General features: G+C 36.2%; 1 protein-coding gene across 1 annotated transcript in view; it reads left to right on the top strand.

Moving 5' to 3' along the window:
* LOC106674422 (rho GTPase-activating protein 20-like) overlaps nucleotides 1-20,493 on the top strand; it is a 424,732-nt gene that overhangs the window by 52,144 nt on the left and 352,095 nt on the right. The window contains exon 2 of the mRNA XM_024225142.1: nucleotides 20,129-20,315. Within this exon, the coding sequence (XP_024080910.1) occupies nucleotides 20,279-20,315 (37 nt within the window). The 5' untranslated portion in view covers nucleotides 20,129-20,278. The remainder of the gene's footprint in view (nucleotides 1-20,128; nucleotides 20,316-20,493) is intronic.

Here is a 20,493-nt window from a genome sequence, read left to right as displayed (position 1 = left end):
AGGACTTTAGAAAACCGGACCGCGGAAGGTCTTCGACTTCAATCGATGAGGAACCTCTCTAGGATGCTGTGAGAGAAATTGCCCGTCAACCCGTCAGAGAATTTGCGACACATGTTGACACTGATAGAACCATAAATTCCAATTATTTAAATTTAATCGGAAATGTTTCCAAGATACATGAGATCTCAATAAATGTTATGAGATGAAATATGAAAAGATTTGGGCTTTGACGTCAAAAAATGAAGCTGTTGTGGCGCGAGACGACCAGAGACGACCAATGAAAGTTAACGTCGGAATGTCCCCGCTTCCATCTGACGTTTTAAGGAAGCTCCAGAAAAAAATTGCCATCGAGAACTTGCAACACATTTTCATACAGTAGGACGAAAATTTCTATAAAATTTAAATTTAATCGGTAAAAGTGAAAAACTTTGATTTTTTGGGTAAAAACATAATCTGAGTATGTATATAAATAAAAAAATTAAGGAAAAAAAATTCTTAGGCGCTTATTAACATGCGAAATATTTTTGAATCATGTATGACAATTGTCGCCAATCAGGTCAGTGGTTTGATGATGATCCTGGGCACATGCCAAACCTTCATCCGGTTTATTATTTTTTCTTCTTAGTAGAAAACAATCAACTCAACGGGATAGTACCATGATATTGACGAAATACGTCCAAATTTCATTTTTAAAAAAACTGAATAGTAAGAATGCAACAGCATCAGCATGACAACGCCCTTATATTTGCATTACTGACTGTTATAAACTTAAAATAGAAGAAGTGGCCTTTTTTTGCAGTTCAATCTAACAGACAAAAGACTAACAAAGAAAAAGAAGATTTTGCTATGAAACCGGACCATAGTCCTCATCTTTTTCTTCTCAAATCATGAATAATTAATAGTTAGTTTAATAGTTAATCCAATGCTATTTAAAATCACTGCATGATTGTAACATGTTCGTGTTTCTTATAGCATCATGTTTTGAACTGCAACATAATTGTAAATATATTAAGGTTTCTTAAATTGAACAGTGGTGGGCAGATGTTATAAAACGCGCGGAAAAGTCCACTCACGGAGAAAGTACAGTTCTTATAGCGTGAAGTGTTCCTGTGTTCCTTTAACAGTTATTTCACGCATGTTTTTCCACCGTGTTATGTGGTGGTCTCCACGGAGGAGCAGATCCCTCCGGCGGCGTGTTGAATCCCAATCGCGGCGCATCAGCGATTCAGGATGAGTCGCCGGCGGCTGGGAAGAATCAAAAACCCAGGATTTCACCGCTAAGTAGGAAGCGGAAAAGCAAAAAAAAAATCCATCGAGGATCTTCCACTCTCTCGCTCGGTGGCACAGATCCGAAAGATCCCTGAAGAATCTGGGACATAGCTTAGCAGTGTGTAATTAGCCTCGCGAAGAACTGGTCCGGTTCCCAAATTCACGAGCTCCACAGGGCTGGGTGTGGTTCCGAACGGCCTAAAAGAAAAAGTTGCCGGCTGAAACTTACCCTTTCAAAGAGGTGTTACCACGCTAATTTGTAGGAAAACGTCATGGTGCCATATATCAAAATGGAAACACATCCATCAGGGTACGAACGAACATTATTTCAAGCTCTCTTTCAAATTAAAGCAATCTCATTTTCTCCGGCTGACGACTCGATACTTCATAACAACTTATTAAACTTGAATAGGCTATTAATTTTATATGAATACATTAGACGAACTATATAGAAAATGACTTTGACATTATTTTCAAATAATAAGCATGAAGTAAAAATAACTATAATCAGTACTATTACATTTTCATAAAACACAATTTTTATAATGAAAACTGGGAGGAGGAATTTGATTACAATGAATTGGCGAATTGTTTATACGTCAAATCAAAACCTTTCCTTTAACCGGAAGTGAAATCTTTTAATCTTTTAGCGAGTGATCACCGGCTCTCAGTCTAGCAATCACCATCAACTCTTTTGTAATTCCTACATCGTGTTTGGTCCATTAATGAATAAATCAATGTTTTTATAATATCTTTCAATTAATTAAGGTTTTTAGTTGAGATAAAAAAGTGAATGTCACGAGCGGGATTAGAACCCACGACCTTCGGCTAGATACGCCGCTGCTCTACTCCACCTTTTGAGTGGATTGAAGTCACGATAGCTCAGGTTGTGGGTTCGAATCCCGCTCGTGACATTGACTTTTTTATCTCAATTAAAAACTTTAATTAATTGAAAAATATTAATTGGTCAAGCGGACCACGAAAACTAGTGAATTGAGTGTTTATAATAGTTAAGGTCAGCCTGGTGATGAACCTGTAGCTTGTTCGTATCCGATCATAGTCGTCTGCCTCAAAACCAACCAGCAAGGTTAGGCAGCAATACAAACTGCACGAACATTTTTAAATATAACGATAATTGAACTTTTTAAAAATATTTCCGTAAATTGTTAGCGCTTGTTCTATTATTTCAGTTACATCAAAGGACCCTATCTTTACTATTTTCCCTTGAACTTTTTGACAAGATTAGATTTCAATGAGTCAACAATGTTAACGCCAAGGTTTATTTGAGGTCCATCTTGTTCGAAAGGAGACAGTTGTTGACATTTTAATTTTAATCCTTTTTTATACTCAAGAAGATTCCACAATGTCGGTTTTTAATTTTCATTTCGTAAATAAGAACCCGTCGGGCAGGTCGTCCGTTGGCCAAATGTCATCTGTGAAATGTCATCGCACCCGGGGTTGTGTGAATTGCTGCTAATTCCCGACGCCGCCAAATTTGGAAAGGACGCTTTAATCTCTTGTACAAACTGATATAAAGGCCTCTCGGCGTCGGTTTGCCGTTACGGACGAACTCTGGACGACAACCCCCGTGATTTTTGTTTTCCGACGAAACCAGAGCATAAAATCATGGGGTCTGAGGGAGAAAGCAGACGTCGCGCATTGGCGATCTGGCCTGATAAACTTTTTCGGCTATGAAGTGAATTTCTTGTCTATAAAATTTTTCAAAAGGCTAGAAGAAATTTAAAAAAGTAGGTCGAAGTTTCTAAAAATAAAGATTTAACTGTATATGTCAAATGGTTTTGTGGTAACTAATGCCCAAATAATCTTGCTCTCTTACCTTGTAAAAATGCCAAATAATAATTTGTTCTATTGAATGATAAATAATAAAAATCAGAATAATAATTTTGTTTCCGATCGTTTTAGTCGTCACTATTTTAGTCTGTCAGAAGTGTTTCGGCGTCTCGCTTTATTCAGCGTTGACCTCCTTTTGCCATACCAAATTGCTAGAAATCATCAGAAAATATTGGTGAAATAAGTCCTTGTTTATTGTTTATGGGATACTATTCTAGGACAGAGGCATGAGAAAAAGTCCATTAAAGGGTCATCGGAGGAACTTCTGCAGAACTACTGAACCTAGTCTAGGACAGGAATGATAGTAGGACTGCTGACTGGACACCGTAGACTCAAGAGGGATATGTATAGACTCGGAGCAGCAGACATAAGCCTGTACAAATAGAAATGATAAATGATGGAGTGAGTGTGGTGTTCAATACTTTTTAAAAGGATAGTTCCTACTCACAGTAAGTTGTTTTTGCGATCCGGATTTCGAGCCTTTTAGCTCATCATCAGGTTGAAGGACTTCTACAACCACGTCTCTCGACATGAATTGCCAAAGTGCCTGTACAAATATTGAACCCTTTTGGGTCATATCAAATTGCAAAAACTTAGAACCATCATTATAGTGTCTACTTAGATCCACGCTTAGTCTAGTATTACATCGATCCATATGTAAGTTGTTGGTTCAATAAGATTCGATTCCAGGACAGAGAATATGAAAGTGTTCATCAAAGAACAATCGTAGAAACTAATGGTAGAACTACTCGGACGTCTAAGACTACAATGATAGCAAACTACTAAGGTCGATGGAGGAATAACGAATACTCTAACAACTAATTAGGATGAGTGCAATACATGATGTATTTATACGTATGAATGTATTTATTTGTGCTTCTAACTTATCTAATTTAATTACTATTGGGCTAGATTTGCATTCATTTGGGGCTGAAATGACCTAGTTGACTCCTGGCTGGTTTATTTAATCTGGCTTAAGGGCGGTACTAGCGACCCAGCCACAAAACGGGGTGGGTCAGCACTGTGGTGTTTACACCCTAGGGTCAGCAAATCGAGGAATGACAACCCTCCCGGGAGAAAATCCAGTAGGACTGTTGACTGGGCACTGCATATTCCAGAAATAAGCTTGTATTCATGTTGGCAATAAAGAAAAGGAAACCGCGTAGCATGTCCTCTGTTTTTCGAAGGCATAGGGCTATAGCTGAGATTCTTATTTCTGGAAGAGTAAATGTCTAGGCCTGAGGATATCTGCATATGGGAGCCTTTAACATATGACAACAAACCTTAAGTCTAACGAAGAGCTCTAGATAAAAATGTAGATTGCACAATTGGTATTGTTAAAGGCGTAAAAAGGCCGGATACTTTTAACCCTAAGCTTAATCTTATCTTTAGTTGTGGATCTATTTAAAAATTTTGTTCATAGTAATAATATAATATTCTTTAACAAAACACACTATCAGAGATAGTGAGAAGCCGAAACCCGTCTGACAGGCCAAAACATCGATGATAGGCAAAGCAAAATGACCGGATAAGACCAGTTCATCACTCTGCTGAATAAATAAAGGGAATTTTGTTCAAAATAACGCAATAACGGTAACATATAAAATTGTGAGGTATGTTTTACATAAAACCAACATTGAAGAGGGTTAATGGCAAAACGCTGCTGACAGACTAAACCAGCGAGGACATTCCGTTCCCGAGAACTCATCGTCAACAAGACAAGCGGATCTTTAGCTTCCGCACCTGGCTTTTCGGCCTTATCGGACGTTTTGATTCTCAAAATGAGAGTTGATGTACCTCCGCATACGACGGAATAGCGTTACCGTCGCAGCATTGGTGTAGAGGCGCCCCAGCCACTAAGGGCCGAGACAACCTCGCTCTCCGCTTGTCCACTCCGAATGGTCGGGCCCGCATTAGGCATCGGGTCGTATGCCGCACGCAAAGCGCTAACAGGCCGAAATACATCAGCCTGTTCTCCCGCGTACTCCCTAGATAGAGAAGGCCACTCTATCTCCCTGAGTATAGGGGCTGCCCTAGCGTAGAAACTTCCGGGAACGCCCCGGCAGCGGTTTGGTTTAAAGTGGAATTGCTAACCACACCCTAGATGAGCACCACTACGGTAAAGTCTCTTATCGAGCTCAGCCTACACCTGCCATGCGCATTCGATGGACGCCATAGGCAATATCCACTATCCATTTTTGATCTGTGTAGTTTGCTAATAGGCGAGTTGGAGATTCCTCTGCTTCTTTGCAGAACCTGCACGTACCGTATTAAATTACACCGATTTTGTTTTAAATGCCCATTCAAATCGCAGTATACTGTTAGGAATGTTGTCAGGATTCGAAGGTTTTACCTGCTTCCTTTGATGCATTCTGTTTTTTCTTTCCTTCCAAAATAAGCAAAAAGGCTCTTAGATAATTTATGTCCAAGTCATATTGCTCAAGACCTATCGTCTGTATAGCTGCCTCTTTCCTTGCTCTCTCGTTGCTCTCTACTCCCACATAGCCTGGGCCCAGAGTGTGATATTGTTTTACTTAATTTGTTTAGTTTAGTTTAGTTTTGAAATTCAGCATCTCGCTGAGGTAATAATGTTTTTAGGTTAATATTTTGATGGCTACTTGGCTATCTGACGTCATAGCCTATATTCTTGTTGTTGTACCTTTTGGTCAGATTGAACTGCTTGGCTATCTGATATCATAGAGTATATTCTTGTTGTTGTACCACTTGTTCAGATTGATCTGGTTTGCTATCTGTCATCATAGCGAATATTCTTCTTTTTGTATCTTTTGTTCAGATTGAACTGCTTGGCTATCTGACATCATAGTCTATATTCTTGCTGTTGTACCTTTTGTTCAGATTGAACTGCTTGGCTATTTGACATCATAGTCTATATTCTTGTTGTTGTAATTTTGTACAGATTGAACTGGGTACATCTCTAAAATGCACGGACTTTAGTATATACTGGTGTATTTTCCCATGGCGTCTGATTTCTTGATCCCATGACCGAATACTTCTGCCCAATTCATAACAAAGTAATATCATATTATTTTATACCTTTAGTTTATGATTATAAATCAAGCACGTAAACAAACAAATCAATTATAATTCAGATAGTATGTATATGTAAATATGTAATTGTATTTGTGATAACAGGTTAGGTTTTATTTTACGAAATCGGTGACGTTCTTCATAGCTCTTTTGGCATTTCGGTCGCTATTATGACCAAACACAACCAATAAACGATTTTTTATGGACTGCTAAAATTGGTTGTTTCCGACCACATATGACCTTTAAAAGTGTATAATTATTCAGCGAGCGTGGTGTTAATAAAAGCCTGGCAGAGGTTGTAAATCACGATGCAAAATTACTCTAGCCGTGTTTTTAAAGCATAATAATAACCATTATTAATTACTTGGGTCAATTCAACCAGATCCTTATCCGATAACGACCTAAAAACAAGTCCGGTATCATCCTTCAGATCGCATTGGACCAATGACTAAAACATTGCAGATGAAATTCCTCATTTTAATTTATGCCATTACTTTATAGAAATCAATTAGAATAGATAAGACCGATAGGATAAGATATATAGATCGTAGATCCATCGAAAATTTAAAATGAAAATATTACAAAACGGTATATTTATTGGGTTGTCCGGAAAATAATGCAGGATTTTGGTATTAAACAAAAAAAAAGAAACTAGTTACTTTAAAGCAATGTTCTTTAATCAAAATAATTTCCCNTTGACATTCATACAAATGAGTAATCCTGTAAACGTAAACAGAATATTTTATATAGATTTTTTTTAATGAAAACTTAAAATCCTGCATTATTTTCCGGACAACCCGATATCACCAAATTTTAGAAACGTGTGTCGTACACTTTCTCTAAGTAATTTTTTAATTAGGGTAAAAGAAAAAATTTACTATTGTTGACTAATATTAATTTTATTATTTTTAAGGTTAGACTTAAGAAGAAACTAATACCTTTCTAATACGTGTCCGTCCAATCAACGTATTACACGACATCCGATTTATGCTTATTAGACCGTTAATTGTATAGCTTTAGATTTTGAAACTTATTACATAAAATAGCTATTTCAACTCATTTACTTCCTTATGGTTTTGACGGGAAATTATTTGTTTGCTTGTCGAAAGTGCTGTTCATGAAGTTCTAAGTTCATTTGAGAGATCAAGCACCTTGATTGTTCTTTTGTCATGGCGGTATTTTTGTAAATATTATAGTAATTAATTCAGTATTTTTTGTCCTTTTGTATTGCCCTAGTTTTGTTGGTTTGTCGGTCCTACTGTCCTCGCTGGTTGGGTTACTGAACCCGCACCCCCCAAGCAACGGGTGCATCAGTAGGGAGTTCGCAAGATCTCCCGGGTGGGCCATCAGTCCCACCTTAAAAATACTGAACCACGGGAGTAGAGCATCCAAGCGGCTCTGCTAATTGAGGTTGGACTCGTGGTGGTCGTGGTTTGCAAACAAATTGTATCTCAGCTGGAGGGTACCGGCCAACCGGAGCCGGAGATAGAGTGCCTTCTCTTCTCTCTGGGGGTGGTGAAAGGCACAGCCGACATGCTGTGCTGGAAGCCACAAAACTACCTTTTTTAAGGCACATGTATGGATGTGCCCTTTTCAGGGCATCTCTGAACTTGGCTAGTATTGCACTACCTCGCTAGCCAGGGGATGTGACAAGTCCATGCATGTAAAATCTTCCTGGTGTTCCTTCGGGGCACCAGGCGTCTGAGAAGTCCTCTTAGGGATATGTCCGGACGTAAAAGATCCTCATGGGTCTCAACGCTCATGAGTAAAGATGGGAACATCTGTCCTCGCTAGTTAGGGATGGTTAGGGATGGTTAGGGATGGTTAGGGGATGGTACTATAAATGCACTAAAATTTATTAGAAATTATTATGATTTTTACTGAAGAAAAATTTAATTAAGGGGTTTTGAAAAATAACCAAATAAAAGATTTTAATTTCATAATTTTGTTTATTGGACATATTAACTTTTTTATAAAATAAATACCGCGTTTAATGTCCTCTGTTAGCTAAAACCTGTTAGGCATGCTGTTAATGAGGAATTTCACTCCATACAACGCTGCACTCAGTTGTTGCAGGTCAACTGCTGCGGATGGTGATAGAAAAGCCTTCTCTGCAACGCATCCCACATGTGCTCAATGGGTTGTGGTCTGAAGACAGTAGGGGAAGATGGGAAATGCCAACATTTTCTAAACATTGATTAACAACTGTATGTATGAGGTCTGGCATTGTCATCCTGCAAACTGCACTGAAAGGAGCACGAACTGGGGCATTGTGCGCGTCCCCTCACTATACAGGTAGTTCTCTTCTAGGCGCTTGCTACACCATATTCTCCCGAGTTACTGTCGGCGGGCTGTTGCTGCAGGTCCAGGAAAGGGGCATACGATATGAGGCCAACTTCCCATTAACGATTCGTATATAGGCCTGGCGAAAATTTCATTTAAGATCTGGCTGGCCGTATGGAAAAGATTCCGTCTAGCAGCAATAACAATATTTCTGTCCTCCCTTAGCGTCATAATGAGATCCACTACGAGGCCTCCTATTGGCACTTCCAGCCTCTCGGAATCGGGCTAAAGCCCGGGAGACCACGCCCTGAGAAACGACAACTTCCTGCCATAACCACTTGCCGGTGACCTCGATGATTCATTCTCACAATAACATTGCGAATTTTTGGTTAAAGATGATCTTTCCATGGTTAAAAAGAATACATCTGGATTAAAATGGAGAAAAGATGTTTGTTTACAAAATGAGTAATCTTCATGTTTGCTCTTCTTAAGAAATAGGTTATTAAAATAATAAAAAAATTTGTTTGTTTTTGGTTTGTATTTTCTATTTTTTTTTTATCCGATTAACAAAAATATATCGGTTATTTTAAGTAAAATTAATTGAATAAGAATAAATTAGATATATCCCTATTCATTTTTGGGCAGTTTATGTTGCCACATTTGCCAGGAAGTACCACTGAAAACTGGCATACTAATCAATCCCTAGGGCTCACCGGTGTGCTACAAACACAGAACAGGGGTAAATGGTGCAGTTTGTTACATACCCCGAAAGATAGGTCTAGGAACATCTACATATTATTATGAATTAAAATCATTACTAGCTTCAAAGATTAAATACCGTTAAAATGTTATCAATTATTAATTTTTGTAAATTATTTCTGCAATTAATTTCTCATACTTGTTTAGTAGAAATGTAGCCTATTTAATAAGTAAATATTTAATAAGTAAAAAATTGCTAGAAATTTGACGTGATGCACGTTTACTGGCATCTCATGTCGTCTCATGAATTTAATAGTTGCAGCCTGTTCCCCGAATCCCGGACGCTTGATTACTGATAAAACAGGCGGTTCCATTTGGGCGTTGAACCCCTTTCTGGTCCGATGAAATATTATCGCATCGCCAAAATAGTTGGTAATTTCCAAATCGCCCGGCCCAAGGAGAATCCAAATTCGGAAATAAGTCTTATATAGGTCACTTGTGCAGACTCATCCGATGTTCTCGTCGAAATTGGCTATAATTGTTAGTACCGTAACTGTATGTGCTCAAGGAAAAGTAAGTGTAAACGTAATTAGCTACTATTTTAGAACTTCTGGTAATAATAATAATTTAGATAGCCGTATTTAAACTTCTTCTTAGCTTAGAACACACTTCTTCATAGAAAATGTTATTGCAGTGATTATGCGAACGTTTTTTGTGGTGAGCATGTGTGCGTGAGAGAGAAAGAAAGAATGAAAAAGAGAGTGAGCGAGAGAGAGAGAGAGAGAGAGAGAGAGAGAGAGAGAGAGGGAGAGAGAGAGAGAGAGAGAGAGAGAGAGTGAGAGAGAGAGAGAAATTTTGTGAGCATTTTTTACAAGCAGATATACCCAGTGGACTAGATGTGTTAGACTAGCCATTAAGATATTTATAAACAGTAATTTATCTGAAAAATGTGTCGAACATTCTGGAAAATTCATTTTTTTTTTACTGAAAGTTATACGTAAATTTGAAATTGGTACATATTAATACGGGGGGAGGGGAAGTGAGTAAAAGTAAAAGGGAGAGAAATAAACCGAACAACAGAATATTGAAAAAGAGAGAATAATACAAAGAAAGGAAATAATTGTAGGAGAATGACAAAAGGATGGATAAAAGATGGTGAAAGGAAATGAAGAATGATGAAGGTGAAAATATAACAAGAAAGAAGGAAAGAAGAAAACTAAAAAGGGAAAGAGACTTATTGACAAGGATGAAAGATGGATGATGGAGAAAGATAAAAAGAAATGGGAAATAGAAAGATAAAAAATAAAGGCAGTTATAGTAGAAGTAAAACGGAGAGACTGAAGAGAGAATGAGAGAGTGTGTGAGAGAGAGAGAGAGAGAAAAAGAGAGAGAGGAGATACAAATACTCTGGATCAAGGAATAGTTTGAAGAAAAAAACAATTTCAGTTCTTACATCCAAACTTTCGACCTATTTTGAAATCATCATCAAAGTCTATATTAATTTCACAATATGTACCCCCTATGTTAGTAGCCTCAGCCCTCACCATAATCAGAAAGGGTATTTTATTTTGGAAAAATAATGACATAAAAATGGTTGCTTTGATTATGAAAAGCAACCAATTTTTAAATGAACACCGTAAAATCTGCTACGTGAAAGCTCACAAGGGAAACAGAAATGTTGTAACTCATGAAGACGAATACAAAGAAAAAATACTAACCCTACTCAATCCCTACGAAAAGATATACATAGAAATTAAAAAACGCGGTAGCCGAGTGGTTAGCCCCCCAAATTTGAACACACATATATGAATTGTCACATGGCTAATATGCATAGTTCATAACGAAAAAAAAAATACTCGTTTTGGAAAAGAAAAATATTAGATTGGTCGGCAAGCTTGTAGAAAATGGTTGCATCGACATGAGTGAAAGCTTAAGATTAAAAATCCACTAAATTTCCCCTAAAATGTATGGGCGTAAAGAAGGTTTACTTCTAAGACCTATAGTCTGTGCAATTCAATCACAGTTTTACAATCTTTCGAAATGGGTTAAAACCAAATTTCAGACCTTGTGTGTGGACAAATAAAATGTCAAGAATTCGTTTAGTTCATAGGAAATTAATGTAGATGAAGAAGATCTTTTTGTTTCTTTGATGTTAAATCTTTGTTTATTTCATTTCCCTTGAATATAATCTACTTCATATACCAACGCTGGACAAACGTGTGCGAATTTATCAGACGCTTGATTTGTTCATCGATCTAATGCTTTTCTCAGGCATGAATGGGTATTTTAAATACGATAACATAACTTTCTCATCTGACTGGGAAAATGACACTAACTTTGTTATTATGAAAGGGAATCCATAGTTTTATTGTATAATTCGATCCTAGAGCTTATTTTATGTCACTTTTACCGAAAAGAATATTTTGATAGGTCGACGATTTCTGAGTTATACCCGACGGAAGACGCGTGAGGGTGTATGCTTTTTGAAACAAGATGGGCCTCCTCGTTTATTTCGAAAACGATTAGCATCAGCAAGTTAATTTAGGATAGGATTCATCTCAGAATATTGTAGGGATCTTGGGGTTGCTTTTACACGTAAATAATGTTGGATTATCATTCAAAATAACAAAGTTAGTGTCATTTCTTAGCCAGATGAGAAAGTTATGTTAAATCTGTTATCACACGCGATTCCTAGCCAAAATTAACTTGTGGTTTGGGTATTGTTAAATCGTTTCAGAATTAAATGGGTGGTGCTAGATATTAATTCAAGGAAGTTAACAAAGGTGAAAAAAAACCTAAAGAAATATGAACAATTCTTTCACGTTCAAGAGTATAACGTTCGTCCCCGTGATTTCACCAAATATTTGATAATGTAATACATACCCGGCATTAGTTAATATACTAATAATAATACATTGTCAGGGTTGAGTTTTTGTAGTCCAGTTTTCCCAACATTTAAATTGTAAGACATTATATAATCTTTATTTTTTTAAGTCGAGAGGTAAAGTACTTTTACTGGTATTCTTGTTTATAACTTGTAAATATGTATATGTAGGTATATGGACAGTAAATAGATAATTTTGAATTTTCAATGAATAATACATTCAGATTTTAGACTCTTAGTACCAAAACTGTCAACAATTCCATAGTTTCGCTTGACCAATTAATATCTTTCAATTAATTAAGGTTTTCAGGTGAGATAAAAAAGTCAGTGTCACGAGCGAGATTCGAACCCTCGATCTTCGGCTAGATACGCCGCTTCTCTACCACTTGAGCTATCGTAACCTTGATCCACTCGGACACTACCCATCTCAACTCCCCCTTTGAATTTTCCTTCCTTTTTTCCATTTTTCAAATGTCGTGTAATCTATTTCATTCTCGGCGACAAATGAAATGGCCATGGAGAGCTTTAGTGAAGGTATACTTCATTTAAACTCATAAAATTCACTAGTTTTGTGGTCCACTTGAGCAAATAACATCTTTCAATTAATTAATCTTTATATAAGTTATTGGTTGAGATAAACAAGTCAGTGTCACGAGCAGGATTCGAACCCATGATCTTTGGCTAGATACGCCGCTGCTATACCACTTGAGCTATCGTGCCTTCGATCCACTCGGACACTAACTTCGCATCTCAACTCTCCTTTTGAATTTTCCCTCCTTTTTTCCATTTTCAAGTGGTAGAGCAGCGGTGTATCTACCCGAAGATCATGGGTTCGAATTCCGCTCGTGACACTGACTTTTTTATCTCAACTAAAACCCTTAATTAATTGAACTGTAACTAATGTTATTTCTTAAGAAATAACTTCATAACATTTACTCGAGCAGGATGGTGGTATACTCTATATTCGGATATTCTTTCTCAACCAACACATTCATCCTAAAAAAATACATTCACTTTCAATACAAACAAAAAGAAAAACAAAACAAATATATATTAAAAACAGTTCTATCATCCAAAAAATTTGGAACAGTGGAAAAAAAATCTTACTGTTGCATCAAGCACAATTATCAAGAGGCATTCCTACATGTTCTTTAGGAAGCCAAGAAATAAATACCCTTAAATTAAGAAGTCTAACTATTTTGTAATAATTTGTTAATGCCTTTTATTTTATAATATTTACATTAATGAGAGTAAATTTTGAAAACAATACTTTCATTTCTTTTTAATTTCATTTACATCATGCCATTGTACAAAAAGTAGTGTACCTCTGAAGGATGTGCTGCTGACTCTATGTGACCAAAAGTACTCACCGTGCCCCAAAAACTTTCCCTGAGGAGATATATTAGTAAAACCAAAGCCGCTTTTGGGGATGTACATACACAATTTCATAATTTTAGTATTTTTTTTAATAAGTTAGAAATGCACATTCCCAAATTTCCACCGTTGGCCATCACTGCCAATAAGACATAAAAATGCAAAACCGCACATCCACAAAAAAAAAGAAAAAAGTTGTTAGTCGTTAAATTGTAAACTAAAGATAATAATTGCTTAAATAAACATTTCATGCTAGAAAAGTTACTGACGTATCCTAGTATAAAGATACACATAAGGAAAAGACAAACAAAACCAAGCAAACAGAATTTGTTGACAAAGGTCTCCAGAAAATTGCTAATTTTTTTCTTTAATGTTTTCCCATTCTTGTCTTATTTACTTAACTTGGTCTCGAGTAATTACCATTAATGACTTCCTACGGTGTCATTTTGAAGCGATCGCAATGTAAGAAGGGCTAACTGTTTCAAATTTTCTTAAGAATTTTTAAAATGACAAAAGTTTTATTTCTGTTTCTTGTTTAAAGAAAAATCTATACAGTAATACATATTTGCGTTAACAATTAACTATTTGTATTGTATATTCAATTATATTTTAAATTTTAAATTTACAAAACACTTGTAAAAATGGTGCATGTTTATTACATATTTATATAATAAATTATATATTTATATAGTGATTATATATTTATATATTTAACTATTTTAAAAAAGATACTGAACCGTAACGGTTCCAGGCAGTAACGCGTGGAGCGTTAGACATCAAAGGATTGGAAGTGCGGATATTCCACAACAGATGGTGTCTCATTTTACTTTCCCTTGCTAAGTGGATAATTTTTTCAATTTCCAAGAAATTGCAAAGTTTCAGTATCAACAGTGATTATAAAGTTGTTTAGAATTGGTTTCTGGTTTAAGGACTGAATTAAACTGCTCAAAAATGAATAGGGATATTGACCATTTTGTAGTATTTATTTTTTCTAGCATTTTTTTTTTCATTTTTATTATTAATTGCATTAAAATTTATAATAAATATTACGTTTTTTTTACAGAAGGAAAATTAATTAAGGGACTTTGAAAAATAACAACATAAATGGTTATTCCATAATTTTTTCTAGGACAATAATTTTCTTAAGGACCATGTATAATGTCCTGTGTTAGCTAAAGCCTCTATGCACCTGTGTTAGGCATAATGTTATTAGGTTATCACTAATTTCACAAGGAATTTCACACCTAAGATGCTGCAACGCTGGACTCAGTTACTCAGTTATTACAGATCAACTGGCTGCGGATGATGATTGAAACCCTTCTCTCCAACGCTTCCCACCTGTGCTCAATGGGATGGAAGTCTATAGACACTGTTGGAAAGAGCAGTAGGAAATCCTAGGTTTTCTAAACATTAGTGAACAACTCTAGGAGGTCTGGCATTGTCATCCAGAAATCGAAAATCCCTGCCAATGAGATCCCTGGTTTAAGGGATGTATTCCTTGATAGTTTTATAGACAACGGGTTGCCTTCAACAATATGGAGTCCAGTTCTTCTTCCAGTGTAAATCCTAGCTCAGATCATTACACCGCCTCCTCCAAACTGCACTGAAGGTAGCTGAACTGGGGCGCGTCCCCTGTTCTCAGTAGACTCTTCGGCGCCTGCTATCGCTATATAGCCAGAAACGCGCCTCATCATTAAACGTAACAGCATTCCAAACTGGTGTTTTATTCTAGGTCCCAAAGAGGCATACGATTACTAATTGTTTGTGTTGATAAAGGCCTTGCCAAAACGTCTTGTACTTCATTTAGTTTCTAGCGGGCACTATGGAAAAGGATCCGTCGTTCAGCAATGACAATAGTTCTGTCCTCCCTTAGCGTCGGAATGCGCTGATATCCACTACCAGCCTCCTATCGGCAACCTGCCTGAATCGGGCTAAAGCCCGGGAGATCACGCCCTGGGAAACGCCAACTTCTTCTGCGATATCCACTTGCCGGTCGTTGATTCATTCTCACAATAATATTGCGCTTTGCTTCAAGATGATGTCTTTCCATCGTTAAAGAGAATACAGCTGGATCAAAATGGAGAAAAGACGAGAAAAAGTATTAACATTTGTCTGTTTTGGGTTTGTATTTCTTATTTTGTTTTATCCAACTAACAAAAATATATCGGTTAATTGTATAAAATGCTGAAAAATGAATAGGGATATTTGTAATCTATTCCTATTCATTTTTGAGCATTTTATACAAAGAATAAGTCGTTTTCTGCTTCAAAACGCGACTTCGATTAATTGTGAAGTGATTTTTCATTTTTTCGCGAAATAAAAACATTTTTAAATAAAACATTAGGTTAGAACCGTTTTAGTCTATTAAACATACAAGATTTGTGTAGAAAAAACACGAAGCTGTGTGAGGAGCTAGTGGAGGAGCGCTAATAGTATGGTTGGTCCAAAATTAATGCAGGTGCTTGTCATTTAAACAAAGCTAAATCCTCAAATCTAATTTATGGATTATAATAAATACTTTAATTGTTTTTTTTATACAAAACATTTCTGTTTATATTGAATTTTCTAAGAGGGAAGATCTTGGAAATTAAATTTGGTCCAAAATGAATGCAGGTGCTTGTCATTTAAACAAAGCTAAATCCTCAAATCTAATTTATGGATTATAATAAAAACTTTAATTGTTTTTTTTATACAAAACATTTTTGTTTATATTGAATTTTATAAGAGGGAAGACCTTGGAAATTAAATATGTCCCAACTAAATTTTCGTCAAATTTATTTGTCCATATTTAAACTTGGGCGAAGTTCGACATAAACCGTGCTGAAGATCAATACAGTTTGGTGAGAGTATTAGCGATTGCACGATGCAGAGATGGTTTCAGAGATTTCGATCTCGAAGCCAGAGAAGGTCCGCGGTAGGTCTTCCGTGGTGGACGTTGACCAACACAAAACGTTTATTGAAGGCAATTCACGTAAAAGATAGACCACAATAGGGTCAAAGCGCGTCTTTGTTGGAAACGGTTCCGATTCAATGTTGCGCGCCTGTTTAGGGGCTGACCCGCAACAATATGACAAGTCTAAACTACAGAGGCAGTCCCCTAGAAAATGACTCAAGAGTTAGGCCTCTCAGTTGTTTCTTTGTATTTATTACATTTATTAAAAATAGAAATTAAAGAAATCCAGAAGTTTAGTAATCACAATGATACATGCCGCGATCTTTTGGACACATCAAGGCTAGAAGGGGAATGGGATTTGTCAACTTTTAAGGATAAGACCTAAAGATTTTAAAAGCTTTTGCAAATGGTTGCGTCGAAGGTGTTTAAAGAAAACACAAAATTTAGCGTATTTATTTTGAAGAAAAATGGGTAGGAAATCAGTTCTGGCGTTTGAATGGTGACTGGAGGCTGCCCCGGTAACATGCATCTATACTTGCAATGCTGCTGAACATTGTATCAATGAATCCCATTTCGAAGGGACTCAAAATCTTGTATCTCGTAGACCCGCAATACCCTCCAGATACCAGGGGTCCTGTTGCGGGGCTGAATCCATAATTCCTGATTCAAAGGGAATTCAGCCCCGCAACAATGACGTGCAACTTTGAGTCCAAGTATGGACAGCCTAAACACAACACGGGAAATTGCAGGATTATTGACCACTCATCCGTTGTTCACCGTCTGGAGCAAATTGATAGAGTAAAGATGCTCGACAAGTGGGTATGCACGAACTAACCGAAGCCCAAAGAAATCGACGCTTTGGAATTTGAACGTCCCTTACGTTGCGCTACAAAAATGATCCATTTCTCGATCGAATCATTACGTGCGACGAGGAATGGATTCTGTTCGATTACAGGAGGCGTACAAGGTTGGACAAGGATGAAGCGCCAAAATACTTCTTATCCAAATCTGCATACAAAAATGTTTATGGTGACTGTATGATCTACCGGTGGGGTTGTTCACTGTAATTTCCTGAACTATGGTGAAACTATCATAGCAGAGTAATATCGTCAAGAAATTGACAAAATGCACAGGAAACTCCAACGATTTTGCCCGCATTGGTACCGTAAGGGGCCGATTTTTCTTTACGATAACATCAGGCCACGTGTTTTAATGCCGACCCTGCAAAAACCTAAAGAATTTTGATGAAACCTTACGCACGCTTCCGACACCTCGCCTACAGACTTTTTCGGGCATTTTGAACACTTCTTAAGAGGTAAAATTTTTAGGGAAAAAGGTGAAGCCGAAAACCCTTTCCAAGATATTATTTGAGTCGAAATGAAGATTTTTATATCAACGGAATAAAAGAGTTTACTACATGTTGGCAGAAATTTCTACATTGTGATGGAAATATTGTGAATATTTTTTTTTAATTTTGTAAAAATTAAAAATAATTTTCACCGTCTTTTCAGAACCTGCATTATTTTTGCACCAGCCTGTCTAAAGAGGAATTAATAGATTCTCTGACACAAAGGTTGAATAAATCACTAGATGTTAAACTTGGCCTAGCTTGTTTCAAAACAAGAATAGGATTAAAGCTGAGAATATATTATTAAAAGAAGAAAATATTATTCTCAAAAGGAAATGGACCACTTAAAGATTGTCAGCGAAAGAGCCGAGAAATTGCTCGAGTATGTTAAACTTCTGCAGAAAAAAATTAATTTTCAAATGCATAAAATTTGAGGATAATGTAAACTTGGTTATGATAGTGGCTGATTTATGTTACGATATTGCGGATGTTCACCTAAATGCTGACTTTGTATCGTTTCCCTGTTGGAAAACGAGATATTAGTAATAGATCTTTAAAAGTAGCTTACATTCGTTTAAGGTAAGTAAGCAATCTTGAGAAATGTAAAACGTTTACAATATACTGGATTTGTTATACAACACATGATCTTCCATTAAACATAAGAAACAAACAAACGAAAGTACTAAGTTTTGATTGCAAACTGCAAAATAAACTAACAAGAGATAAGCCAGCTTTGCAGACATGAACTATCAACTTGAGATATAGTCTTCAATAACTATAAATTTTTAACAATTAATAATCTTTCAAAGAAAACTGTCTTCATGATAAATGTGAGCAGATAAATTCTAGGACTATCTAATAATGGAAGAAAAAATATATATAGAACAAATCGTCATATTTGATAACAAAACTAAATATTAAAACCAGTCGGAAGAAAATGAATAATGATCAAGGCTAGTGCGGCAAGAAAAAGTCTGGAATAATTGTAGACTAGTGTAAAGAATGTCACGATTCAAAAGAAATCCGAGAACTTAGATGAGACCAGGGTTTAGTATATAAAGGTAAAAGTCAAATCGGAGATTGAGCACACCATTTAATGAGCATTAGCACTATGAAAAAGACCACAGGCCACAGATGGGAAAGGCCTTCAAGAAATACATCAACTTTCATAAAGGGCACCGATAATAAATTCTCAACAGGCCTAATTTATTCTTGATTTATTGATAAAGATTGCGTAATAATTTAAAGTTAGTTAATTAAATATATATTACAATCAAGGATAAAAAAACGTACCCTTGTATTTTGTTGTTTATTTTTAACTATATATATATTTTTATTATTATATTAATTACAATGTGTGGGGATTAGTGACCGTTAATCGATAATTATTCAGAAATCGTGAGATGCGGTCTGGCGTGATCTAGGTTTCAAAAAACATTTTGTTTATCTTTATTGAGATCATCTTCAGGACCTGGGATTTACAAACATTGTTTACATTTAAGAAATACATTTTGGATGTTGAAAAGTGAATTTATACAATGCAAAATATTTTTTTTATATATTCAATCAAAGTATTTCTACTCACTCAAAGTGTTTGTCTTCTGTGTAATTGTGCCATTCTTGCGTGCCGTGTTGAGAATGCCAGTGAGATTTTGCTGTTTTATGTTTGCTTTTAAACTTTTTTCTTTCCATTAATTAATCTTTATGTAAGGTATTGGTTAAAAATGAAAAAAGTTAGTGTCGCGAGTGGGCTTCGAACCCACGACCTTCGGCTAAACACGCAAATGCTCTTCTACTTGAGCTATCGAGACTTCGATCCATTCCAACACCAACTTCCCATCTCAGCCCACCTATCGAATTTTCCCTCCTTTTTGTCATTTTTGCAATCGGGCCACGAAATATAACGGATTTAATAAGTAAAATGAAGTACAACTTCATTAAAGCATTTCATTTGTCGCCGAGAATCGAATAGATTACACGACATTTGAAAAATGGCCAAAAGGAGGGAAAATTCGAAAAGTGGGTTGAGATGGGAAGTTGGTGTACGAGTGGTTCGAAATCAAGATCGCTCAAGTGGCCCATGAAATGATGAAAAGCAATTACGATCAAAGTTAATTCATGAACGTTGCGTACCAAACTGAAAATAAATGATAATAAATGCACATTTAAAATTGAGTGTAAGAGATTCACATGGCTGAAGTTTAAAGGCCATTGCAAACAAATTGACACTATTTTCTTGAGCTCTTTTGTACCTACAGTTAAAGATCACTATAATAAAATAGCATTATTTTAAATAATTTGTATCAAATAACTTAATGTATTCATTGAAATAATGTGCATTTATGCAGCTTTAACTTAACGCCTTTATATCAACTTTCTCGACAGACTTGAAAATTTAATAAATCGAGTAACTAATCGGTATTTTATACTAACTCCTATATTTATTACGCTCTATAATGTATGATGATGTTTTTTGCAGTTGAAGGGAGAATCACCTGAGACAGTTTCCCAGCTTCTTGCCAAACTGGGGTCCGAGTTCGAAATCGAAGGATGGCCAGAAGTTCGCCTCGCTGGAAGTCAGGCTGAGGTCGATCCGGATGCCGACGTTTCACTCCTGGAGGCCGAAATTATGATAGTCGAAACCAGGGCCACGACTGAAAAAACAGGTTAGCGACTCTTCTGAAACTTTTCTTTGATAATCGAGAATTAAGGCGACTTTAGAGCCATATTTGTGTCAACTTCCTGCGTACCTAGTACTGAATGCCTAGTGAGATTATTGGGTGTAATAGTAATAATAAAAAATGTAATATAATTATATTNTATAAATTTTTTATAGTATATTAT

This window comes from Cimex lectularius, unplaced genomic scaffold (genome assembly GCF_000648675.2).
Source record: "Cimex lectularius strain Harlan isolate CLEC.00 unplaced genomic scaffold, Clec_2.1 scaffold24, whole genome shotgun sequence".
Taxonomy (NCBI): domain Eukaryota; kingdom Metazoa; phylum Arthropoda; class Insecta; order Hemiptera; family Cimicidae; genus Cimex; species Cimex lectularius.
The sequence above is the reverse complement of the archived record's forward strand: the minus strand, read 5'-3'. Positions and strand labels throughout refer to the sequence as shown.